This window comes from Hydra vulgaris, chromosome 03 (genome assembly GCF_038396675.1).
Source record: "Hydra vulgaris chromosome 03, alternate assembly HydraT2T_AEP".
NCBI classification, from domain to species: domain Eukaryota; kingdom Metazoa; phylum Cnidaria; class Hydrozoa; order Anthoathecata; family Hydridae; genus Hydra; species Hydra vulgaris.
In genome coordinates this window covers 18,557,018-18,569,332 of record NC_088922.1, presented here as the reverse complement: position 1 = coordinate 18,569,332, position 12,315 = coordinate 18,557,018, and the positions used below count along the sequence as shown (strand labels likewise).

At 29.8% G+C, this 12,315-nt stretch overlaps 1 protein-coding gene across 1 annotated transcript in view; it reads right to left on the bottom strand.

The window, feature by feature from the left end:
* Positions 1 to 4,376: 4,376 nt before the first annotated feature.
* The window catches only part of LOC100214755 (uncharacterized), a 68,118-nt gene continuing 60,179 nt past the window's right edge, over positions 4,377 to 12,315 (bottom strand). The window contains exon 21 of the mRNA XM_065792551.1: positions 4,377 to 4,628. Within this exon, the coding sequence (XP_065648623.1) occupies positions 4,409 to 4,628 (220 nt within the window). The 3' untranslated portion in view covers positions 4,377 to 4,408. The remainder of the gene's footprint in view (positions 4,629 to 12,315) is intronic.

Genomic DNA, 12,315 nt, shown 5'->3' with positions numbered 1-12,315 from the left:
ACCAAGTATCATGCTTTAACCCTAAATAGCACAAAGTTTGCACCAATTGACTGCACTAATAGCATACCGTTTGTTTCTATTTATTCCCATAACAAATTGCGAGGCTAAGAGATCATTCTTTGCTCTTAAAAGAGTAAAGAACATGCACCGATCAACAATGCTCCATAGTCGTTTAATTAATATAGCAAGATAAACTATCGAATTAAAATTGTTAGAAACTATGGATTTCAGCGATGTGATAGCTGAGTTTGCGGAAAAGAAAAGTAGAAAGAAATCACTTAACTTAAATATAAAACCTTAACTTTATCAGCGATAGAATTTCCAAAAAAGTCTTTATTTTACTTATTTTTTGTCGTTGGTCATGAAAAGGGGTCTCCTACTTTAAAACAGCCCCAGGCCCAAAAAGGCTTAATCCGCCACTGTGATTAGAGAATAAAGAACGCGGAATCTCAAAGAAAAAAGTATTGTCACTAGAAACCTATGAAATTAAAAACTTTATTTGTTCGCTGATAAAAAAAAAATTGCGTTAAGTATAGATGTAAGTAATAAATATTTATTAACAATTATTGTTCAAATACAATGTAACTGATATCGAAAATACTCCTAAAATTATATTGATAATAAAGTAATTAGTATTTTCAAATAATTTAGATAAAATTAAGTTAAACTAATTAACCAAGTTCTATCAAATTAAATGTCGTGGACCATTTATTTGGAAATATTTGTTTATATTTTGAATAAAAAACAAGACTTAGTCCTAAACTGCATTTTAGACAATTTTAAGGATAAATTAAAACGGCATTTACTTTTCATAGACTTCATCATTTTAGATTTCAAACTTTTGAAAAAAAAAAAAAAGAAAAAAAAAGAGAATTAAAAGTAAATAATTAACATTTAAAGTCATCATTAAATGTCTTTTACTTTTGTTACTAAAATTGATTAGTTTATATTAAAATAAATATTAATATATTTATAAACAAAAATAAAAGTTTCAACTTTTTTACGCAGATAAAGGATTTAAGCAACGCTCTTACACATAAACTTAACATCACTAAAAAATGTGCTAAAGTACATAGTGGAACAAACAACAGTTTCATAGTGGAAGGAATTGTGTTACTTATTAATTCACTCACAATAATACATAACATACAGTATTAGACAAAACATTTGCAACCAACATCGAACAATGCTAAAAAGTGTTTCTAATTTTACATGTCTTAAAAACGAAACGAACTATACTACCACAGCAAACAGTTCAGGAGTCTGGAGTCATAGCATGCCATGACATGAGCAATCAGCTGACAGGTGACAGCACACAGGCAGAATTTCGTTGGCAAGTGCCATTTTGCAGCGGACAAAACAAGTGCAACTTTTTTGGTTTGTTTCATTTTCTTAAGTCTGGTCCGTGTCAACGTCACAGAAGTTTTTTAATAATTAAAGGAAGTATCCAGAAGTTTCCAGAAGCATGCAAAAGCTTTCAGAAGTTTCCAGAAGAAGCATCCAGTAGCATCCAGAAGTATCGAGAAACATTCAGAAGCATCCAAACACATCCAAAAGCTTCCAGAAGCATCAAGAATCTTCCAGAACAGGTTCACACAGGTTCATTTTACTATATAAGAGACATGTAAATTGACATATAATTTAGTCAGTATATGGAAGTCAATCAGTCAGTATTATCAAGACAGTTTATCGAAGTGAGTTTTATCAAAGTGTTTTATCAAAGAACATCAATACAAGAAGTGAAATACAACAAGTGTTTCATTACATCAATACAGTCCACATCCAACCAAGACGTTGTGTTCCACAGAGCATTATTGTATTACCACAAGGTAAATATAACATGGTAAGCCTTGAGAAGCGTGATTATTTATTTTTTATCATTTTTATGACTTCAAGTGCAAAAATGGCTCCCGACAGTCTTGGATTGGAACTAAGAAAGAAAATTATTGGCGATTACGTAAGTGGAATGTCACAAAAAAGTATTTGTGATAAATATCGCCTGAAAAAATGGAACGTATCAAGACTATGTTCCAAATATCGTTCTACGGGGAAGTTGGCAGCAGATAACAAAGGTGGAAGACCGCGTTCCACCACCTCTAGAGAGGATTCTATGATCGTCAGATCCGTCAAGAAGGATCCCTGGATATCATCAGTCGAGATACAAAAGCAATTAGAGCTGCCTGTATCGGACCGAACAATATGACGACGTGCTGTTGAAGCCAGATTGTTTTCTCGACGCCCTGCAAAGAAACCGCTGATTTCACTAAAAAACCAGAAGAAAAGACTCCCGTTTGCTTCATCTCATATTGACTGAAATGTGCAGAAATGGCAAACTGTCCTGTTCAGTGATGAATCGAAGTTCAACATCATTGGGAGCGATGGCATTTGCCGTGTACGTCGACCGGCCGGAAAACGCCTTGATTTACGCTACTGCCATAAGACTGTGAAGCATGACGGAGGCAATGTAATGGTCTGGGGGTGTTTTTCTGCTAACGGTCTAGGTCCAATACATCGAAACGATGGAATAATGGACCGTTTCATGTATAAAAATATCCTGAAAGATGTTATGTTACCTCATGCTGAATGGAATATGCCAATAAAATGGGTTTTTCAGCAAGACAACGATCCGAAACACTCTGCAAAAGTAGTCAAGCAGTGGTTTCAAAACAACCACCTATCGGTTATGGATTGGCCGCCTCAATCTCCGGATCTCAACCCTATCGAGAACCTGTGGGAGATCGTCAACCGCAGAATTAATTGTGAAGGTGTTCGTAATAAGGATCAACTGTTTGAACAAATCCAAAAGGCCTGGGCAGCGATTCCACAAAGTTTCATTGATCCCCTGATCAAATCTATGCCTCGAAGATGCAAGACTGTGATCAACAACAAAGGATTCGCCGCGAAATACAGTTCGGTCAACATTTTGTCGAGTTGCACTTGTTTTGTCCAGAAGGAAATCAACTTTTTTTAATACTTTCGATTAATTTATTAATTTTCGTGTACAAATAATGAACTCTGTGATGAATTAAACTTGAAGAACTTTGTTTCTAAACGGTTACATAGTTATTTCTCTAAATTGAAATAATGCAGCACTTTTATATAAAGAAACTAAATTAGCATTATTTGGTTGCACTCGTTTTGTCCGATACTGTAGATGTAGGTACTTAGAGACTTTAAAACAATCATCCATTTTTAATGGTATTTTGTACATAAGTATAAACATACCATTTTTAATGGTATGTTTATACTTATGTACAAAATAAGTATAGTAATGCCAAATAAAGAGGCAAACAAAGATATTTAAAGATAAAGATGAGAACGAGTTGCTAAAGTATATATAATTTTTTACTATCATAAGCATTTAAGGTATAAAATAAGCATTTAAAAAATACCATATCTAGAGGATTTTTTTGTTTTTTGTAAAATGACTTATTTTATCAGGACGGATTTTTACAAATTTTTGAAACATATTTTTGAAGTTCCCAGACGTAAAGCCAACAATATATGTAAACTGTTTTTTTTGTAAAAAAAATTTCACCTTAAGGTTAGTTCAGCAACACAGTGCTCGACATTTTTCAAGCATCAAAAAATCACTGAATTATATATTGCGTGTGGGTAAAATACAATAGCCTGTAAAAATTCAGTTTACTTAAAAAGAAAAAAATATTTAAAAAAATTACATTCTTAAAAATTGACATACACGTACACCGTAAATTGCGCAAATAAAATATGTTCACTTAAAGTGCAAATAAAAAGCGTTCAAGTCTAAATCAGTGGGTTTAAGTCGACTAGGTATAACTTTTTTCTTTTGTCTAGAGCAAGATACAATGGGAAATTTTTTGTTTTGGCTTTTGTGCTAAAAAACAACATTCTTTGTTCAACCCATAATTTGGTACAAATAGAATGCAATATTTCCGTTCATAGCTTTATTCAAATGTCGAAAATACATCTAGCTGACTTAAACACACCAAACTGAACACGTTATTGACACACAGACACATTTAATTGACTTAAATGTGTTTACGTGTAAATGCAACATCATAGTGTAAGTAAAGTGTCTAAATTAAACAAAAAATTAAATAAAATGTTAAAAAATAAAAATTCTTATATGTACAGCGACGCAAAATCATAAAAACGCAAAAAAAGAAACAAACAAAAAAACAAAAACAAAAGTTAAAATCCATTAAAAAATCGAAAAACAAAAATCGTTCACACTCACATAACTTAAAAAATATTCATACCTACATAACTTCAAAAACGTACATATCTACATTACTAAACAAAACACACACGAAAAATCACTTAAACGGCTTTTTTTCGATTACCTACTGATATATATATATATATATATATATATATATATATATATATATATATATATATATATATATATATATATATACTTGTTTTATTTCGTATGATGAGACGGGTGGGCTGCCAAAACGTCGTAGTATACTTCAGGTTTGCGTATTTTACAATACCCTTCTAGAGCATGAGATACTCGGTAAACAAGATCTTCTCTCCACCACGATGCTTGAACCATCAAACCAATAGGAAGTTGGTTTATGGAATAACCAATTGGTATTGAAGCAGACGGATGTCCAGTCAAGTTACCAAGCGATGTAAATCTAGACAACAACACTTTAAAACAATGACTTTAATTATATATACATATATACATATATATATATATATATATATATATATATATATATATATATATATATATATATATATATATATATATATATATATATATATATATATATATATATATATATATATATATATATATATAAAATAAGCTTTTGAATTGTAAAAAACATAAACCAAAACTATGCAAAAGGATAACGTTTATATAGGAATGTAAAATAATAACAAACCAACGATAAACTTTATTTTTACAGGGAAGGTACAATACAAACAATCTAATTGAAAAATAACAAAATTATGATTGATTATGGTGAAAAGAAACTTAAGTATTTTTCTGATTTTTTATAAAATTTAGGTGTTGATAAAGGCATAGTATAGTGTTATATAAAAAGGTGTTTACAGTTGTTTGCTATCAGCTAATTGTTACACTACCAGCTGGTTATAATATTGTTAACAGTTATTACATTATTAACAGGTAGTCATTAAATTATTACCAGATGGCATTATTATCAATTAGTCATTCAATCATTATTATAAATTGGTCAGAGAAAAAAAGTATTTTAAGCATTATTTAAAAAAAAAGTATTTTAAACAGCTATTGATTAACATTAATGCTCTCAATCAGCAAAGCGCTAAACACTTAAACAAATATATGTATTTTTAAAATGAAATCAAAAAAATATATTAGTGTTGCTTACTGTTTCAAACAGCTGACTTTAAGAAGTATAAAGAGTATAAAAACTGCCTCGACTTGGGCACCTGTCTAGACTTTGCTACGTGATTATATTATGAAACTTTAAATTTATCGATGAATATAAGTTTGGTTGAGAATAGTACAAAAAATATTTGATCACCTTGTTGCTCTCACGTTTGAGGCAGCAAGTTGGAAAAATTTTCAGGGTTTGTTTGTTCCCAGGCTCCAACTATCGTAATTTTTTGCAAAGCATCCTTATTTAACATAAGTATAAATATATAAATGTTTGGAGTTTGCTTCATGCTTGGAGGTTAGCTATCAAAGATAATATATGTAATATAAGACCAAAAAATGCTGGATCCACCCCTGTACTAGCTAGTAGATCATCAGTGCTGTTTTAGATATTGAATGAAATTACAATTAAGCTAGAATCATTATACGCCTATAATTACATGATTTAAAAAAATTACAAAGCCAGGGCAAAATAGAGAAGAACCCCCCCCCATTGAAACTACCCCATCTTACTCCGTTGTAGTGTGGCACATTAAAATGCGTTACAATTGAAACAGGGTTAATTTTATAGTTAAACTAAATATAGATTGACAATAAGCTATTATTCAGACAAAATAAAAGCTTTAGTTCAAAAATTTTAATTATTAATTACCAGTTTCTTAAGTTGTTAGTTAAATAAATGAGTTGAAAGAGATGCGAGAACTTAAATTTACCTAACAAATCTAGCTATTCGAACCTTTCTAACAATTTAAGATGGTGTCGTCTTGCATTGTATTACTTCAAATTCAATCATTTACAATTAGGTGTATTTGAAAAACCCCATTTTACCTCAATGCCTCATTTTACCCCAGCTTCTCCTATATTAGTGGAGATTAGAAAGGTAATGCAAATATAACACCACAATTAATCTTTAATGCAAATACTTTGATCATATAGATAGAAAAGTGTTAAAATTAATATATACAAAAAAGGTTATACCAGAAGTACTTTGCAAATATTATTGTTTAAAATTTTGTTTTAGCTTTAAGATATAAGCAATCATCTTCCCAGTCTCTAAATTTTTCCTTGTAGCAAAGTTTTATTGTATATTTTATTGTAAGTAATTTGTCACATTTATTAGGTAACACCATCTCAATGATACTACCTGTTAATCACTTAATGACAACTTGATAATAAGACCTATTAATAACACAAAGATTACCTGGTAATGATCTAATAATGACTACCTAATAATGACCACTCGTGATGCAATAAACAACAACTATAAACATCTTACATCTTTTATTACAATGTCTTATTACACCGTAATTGACACAAAAGCTTGTCAAAAATTGAAAAATTTCAAGAAACCGGTTTTCGGTTTTTTTAAATTGTTAAATCAGATAACTGGTTATACACCGGTTTTTTATTATAAAAACAAATTTTTATTATTGCCATATAAATCAAATGTAACCTACAGGATTGATATACTGGAATTTGATCTGTAAACTAAAATTAAGTTTTTCATACTTAAGAAAGTTTTTCATACTTAAAATAAAAAGTTTGACTTTTTTCATTAAATATTAAACATTAATTTTTATCAATGTACAGTAGTATTTACACCTTTTTTTATTCATTATTAATTTAGTTCGAATATAATGAACTTGGATCATTTTTTCCTTTCAAGTCTCTTTTTTTCTTTTCTAATCCTTTTTTTGTGGCAACTCAATAACCTTTTTTTCTTCTTAATACTATTCATAACTGAATATGCTACTTTTAAATAAAAATCATGCATGTGATCTGTTTAAAAAAGTGTAATAGAAAAATACTACTATTTATAATACTTAAAGTAATACGAAAGTCAAAATTACAACAACAAACTGGTTGACAAAAAATATTTTTTTTGTTGTTTAATTTTTCTTTCTTTTCAGTTTACAATGATAGTTGTGGTATATAATAACATAAAAGTCTTTTTAAAAAATAAACAATTCAGCATACTAACAATATAAAGTTAGGTTTTGGAAAGACGATGGTAAGGATCTTATCATCAGAACCTTAAAAATTAAACAATTATTTGTAATATATAGATATAATGAAGATTTAAAATAATGCTAAAATACTATATACAAACATTTTATTATATAATATGCTAAAGATTTAACAAACACATTTTACATACGTTTTTAGTAGAACTTTAGAATGCTGTCCATAAAGAAAATATTTTAAAATTAAGTATTAAAAATAGGGAGAGTAAAAGAAGGATCAAAATTTGTAATATTTTGTATGGCTGACTACACCTGAGGGGTGGGGTGGGGTGTTGAAGAAGGGGCACATGCCCCACCCCACTTTTTTTCTAAAGGACTTTTTTTTTAAAGAAAATTCTAGATATAGAAGACTTTTTTTAAGAATTGACGCTTATGCCCGCCACTTTGAAACCCACATCGTCGGCCCTGTAATAGTAATCAGAGATGCAGTCAAGATAGTAAAGGCCAAGACTTAGACCAAGACAATTGGGCTCAAGGCAAAGACTAAGACTGAATGCTTCAAAAACGACACCAAGACGAATATATCAAAAAATCAACCCAAGACCAAGACCAAAACTTTGAAAGTTTTTACAAGACCGGAATAAAGACTTAGGTTCTAAGTCTTGATCAACTTTTTTTTGTTTTTAAATTAAATTTCTTTCATTTTTAAACATTAATCAAAAAATGAATACATAAACAAATAAAAAAATAATAATATAAATAATTTTAATTGAACATTACAAAAAAAAATTAAATTTTTTTTTTAAATTTTCTGATTGAGAACGGGAAGTTGCGGGGATCTACGGTTTGTTATTAACAACTAATCTCCATTCATTGAATTGATTTTAATTTTTGTAAGAATTAAGAAAGTAAAAGGCAGTAGAAATCCGAGACCAAGACTATGACCAAGACTATGACCAAGACTATGACCAAGACTATGACCAAGACTATGACCAAGACTATGACCAAGACTATGACCAAGACTATGACCAAGACTATGACCAAGACAGTTAAATATGAGTCTCAAAGCGTCTCAAGACCTAAACCTCTGTTAATAATTGGTAAAAAAAGTATTGAAGTAAATAAAACTATATGCAATATCAAAGTACTTTTTTTAAAACTATATATTTTCACAATATTTTTATTTTTCATGTTACTTGTTAGCTTTCCACGTTACTTAGCTTTTCAAAACAAGAAACATTTAAACTACTTATCTATTTAGTAATGTATAATAATGACTCATTTTATTAGAAAAAAAAAATGGTTTTCAGATTTGAAAAAATTAAACAAAAAACCGGTTAACTGGCTGCAGTGTCTACTGGTTGCCAAGCCCTAATTAACACCTAAAAATTACTAATAAGTATCTGGAAAAAGACTCCATAAGTCTCCCTTCATCTACCATCATATGCTAGTTCATGTGTTAAAATGCTAAAAAAATTAAGACTACAAGTCTACACAAAACTTATCCAGGATGTTCAAATCCAGCAGTTATTCAAAAACAGCCTCACAAATAACAATAGATTTATGGATTCATAAAGAGGTCAGCAAAAATTTTTTTTGAGAATGAATAACAACTTAGCACATACTAGAGCTACATTGTGTACAGAAATAAGAAAGGATTATTTAAAAAATAAGAAAAAAGAGAAAACGTGTCAAAAAAAAAAAGGTCTTTACAATCTTTGATTTTTTTACAAAGGTCTTAACAATTAACAATTAACAAGATGAACAACAAGATTGAAATCAAAACTTCGAAGTGAGCACTCTACCTTACGAAGTGAGCACTCTACCACTACACCACCACCACATTCAAAAGATGCGTTTACTTTTAAAAAAAATTTTTAAAATAGACAAATCTAATGCATTCTTAAATAAGCATACTAACGGGTGATGCGGAAGTTATCGGACAAATCCTAATTTCATTATTTGAGCATAATAATTAGTTTTTGTGATTTTATGCGTAGGCATAAACGTTCTATAAAACATAAACTTTATTATTTGAAACACAATTATTTAAAATGAGGTTAAATGCAGCTGAACGAGAATCTTTTCGAAAGCGACTAAAAATGTTTTTTGTTAATAAACCTAATATAAAAAAAAATAAAATCGTAAATCATTTTGAAAAGGAAGGATTTGCTAGAAGTACAATATATGATAACCTAAAAAGACTTGAAACTGTTCAATCGTTTTCTGATAGAAAGCACTCTGGTCGTTCGACATCCTGGACTAGAGAAGAGAAAGCCGAATTAACGAGACTTGTCAACAATCGAAAAGGGGTCAGTCAGAGAAAAATAGGTATTAAATTCGGTGTAAATCAATCGACAATTGGTCATCAGTTAAAAAAAATGAATATTAAATATAGAAAACGTGAAAAGACTCCAAAATACACTATAGAACAACAAATAAAGGCAAAGAAAAGAAGCAGGAAACTAGTTAACCAACTCTATAACACAAAATCGCTTCTAGTCATCGATGACGAAAAATACTTTTGTTTTGCAGGGGACAACATGCCTGGAAATTCTGGATACTACACAAACAACAAAAAGACATGCCCAGAAAGTGTTCGTTTTATAGGAAAACAGAAATTTCCAAAAAAATTATTAATATGGATAGCCATATTTGACCATGGTATGTCCGAGCCATTGTTTCGCACTTCCAAGGCTGTAGCGATCAATTCATCAATCTATATTAATGAATGTTTAGAAAAACGACTTCTTCCATTTATTCACAAGTATCATGGAGACTTTAACTATTTATTTTGGCCAGATTTAGCAAGTTCTCATTATTCTAAAGATTCTCTAAATTGGATGGACCAATATGTCTATTATGTTGATAAAGAATCCAATCCCCCGAATGTGCCTCAAGCACGACAAATTGAAAATTTTTGGGGACATTTGGCACAGAAGGCTTACGAGGGAGATTGGCAAGCTTCAACAGAGCAAGTTTTGATTGATCGCATTAAACTAAAACTACAAGAAATTGATTTAAACTTTTTACAGTCGCATATGAAAGGCGTCAGAGCAAAATATTGACGTTTTTATTTTGTCCGATAACTTACGCATCACCCGTTAATGCTAGAAAAAAAAATAGCAAAAGATTTTTTGGTTCAAAACAGCAAAAAGTGCTATGATGATTTCCCAAGTGAGTTTTTAGATTCTGAGTTACATATATTAAAAGATGTTCTAAAATACAATCTACTTTACAAAAAGATGAAAACTGTAAAGCAAAATTAAAAGATGCAAACAAAAAAGTTCTCTTTAAAGTGAAAACACATTGGTTGAAAATGAATCCTAGTGTTCCCATTAGGGTGGACAAAGTAGACATAAATAAGGTAATTAAAGTATGAAATAAAGCTAAGTGTAAGTGTAAATAAGAATAAGTGAGATGTTGTTTCTTGTGAAGAGGCAAGTTATAATACTTGTGTTTTAAAAGCTCATATAATAATAATAGAACTTTACTTTATAAAATCTCAAAAAAAAAAAAAAAAAAATTGAAACAAAAATGTTTGGAAATGGGTGCTTAAGATTTTAAAGAAACTAACAGACAAGGAAAAAATAATAAAAAGAAGGAAACTGGAAAAAAAGAAGTCACAAATACAAAAATAGACTACAAAAACAGACAAATTTCTAAAAAAATTATAAAAAAAGTTGCAATGACATCAATAAGATATTGGGTGTCAAACAGAACAACTGCTGCTATTTTAACACTAAAATTGAAAGCAACTCAAGAGGGTGGCTTTTTTTAAAAAGGATGTGACTGACAGTGAAATAGGGACAGATTATAAAAAAATTGAATGCTCTAAATTAAAGGTGATAAAACAATTAAAATCTGAAAATGATGATATTGTAACAAAAGATGGAGTTTAATGTATAATATTTGGTAAGAGAAAGGATAAAACAAAATTTTCTTTGATGAGAGATGGAAAATTTCACCACAGACTTGTACATTATTTGGTTTGTGCCGAGTCAGATGGTTTATATCTGGACTATTTTGCAAATGACAAAAAAAACAGATCTGAGTTTATTATCCCAGCAGATCACATAGCAGAGTTATGTGTTCTGGTGGGGTAGAACTATGTGAGGTAGAAATATGTAGAGTTATGTGCTCTGGTGGGGTAGAACATAGTAAAACTATGTGCTCTGCTAGAGTGAACAACATAATTCAGCTATGTAATCTGTATATATAAACTATTTTTTAGGCTGCGAAGGATTTTTTAGAAAAAAAACCTTCAAACTAAACTTATTTGAATAGTTTGTGTCTTGCACACAAATAAGCTACCTTTAAGCTACCTTTGAGGCACTTATTGTCAGTTATTGATGGAAAACAATTTCAAACAACAAGTATTCTGGCAATATTAGGAAACTTGTCCCTATTGCCAATGATCTCAAAATTTCTACCAATATAGGTCAAGATATAGATGTTAAAATTAAAATACTAGATATTTTAGTCAAATACTTTAAAAAATTTATCTAGTGATCAAAGTTATATATATCAAATAACATAAGCTATTAAAAATAAAACAATGCCAGACGATTTAAAAGAAATTTAAGTTCAAGGAAATTCAAAATTCAAGGTCCCCATAATCATGCTGGCTGGTTAAATTTGACAAGTAGACTTTGCAGAATCTGGTATTCACAGTATGAACTAAAACTCTTCTTAAATTTGATTTTTTAAAGTTATTTAGGAAGTACAGCTGTTAGATCAAGAAAACTATTATGGAACTGATTAATTGGAATACTGATATTTATGAACCTTTGCTCACATGCAAGATTAACAAAAAAGAACTTAGGAAGTACTTGGAAGTCAAGATGGAGGTTTTAGAATATCTTATCCAAAGATAATCCATATAAAGAATTGTGAAGGAAGTTAGAAGAACTTCTAGCAGATTTACAAAAAAGACAGGATGGCTTTATAAAGGTAACAAAGGCTTACCAATAACTTCACGGTGTTTCAGAC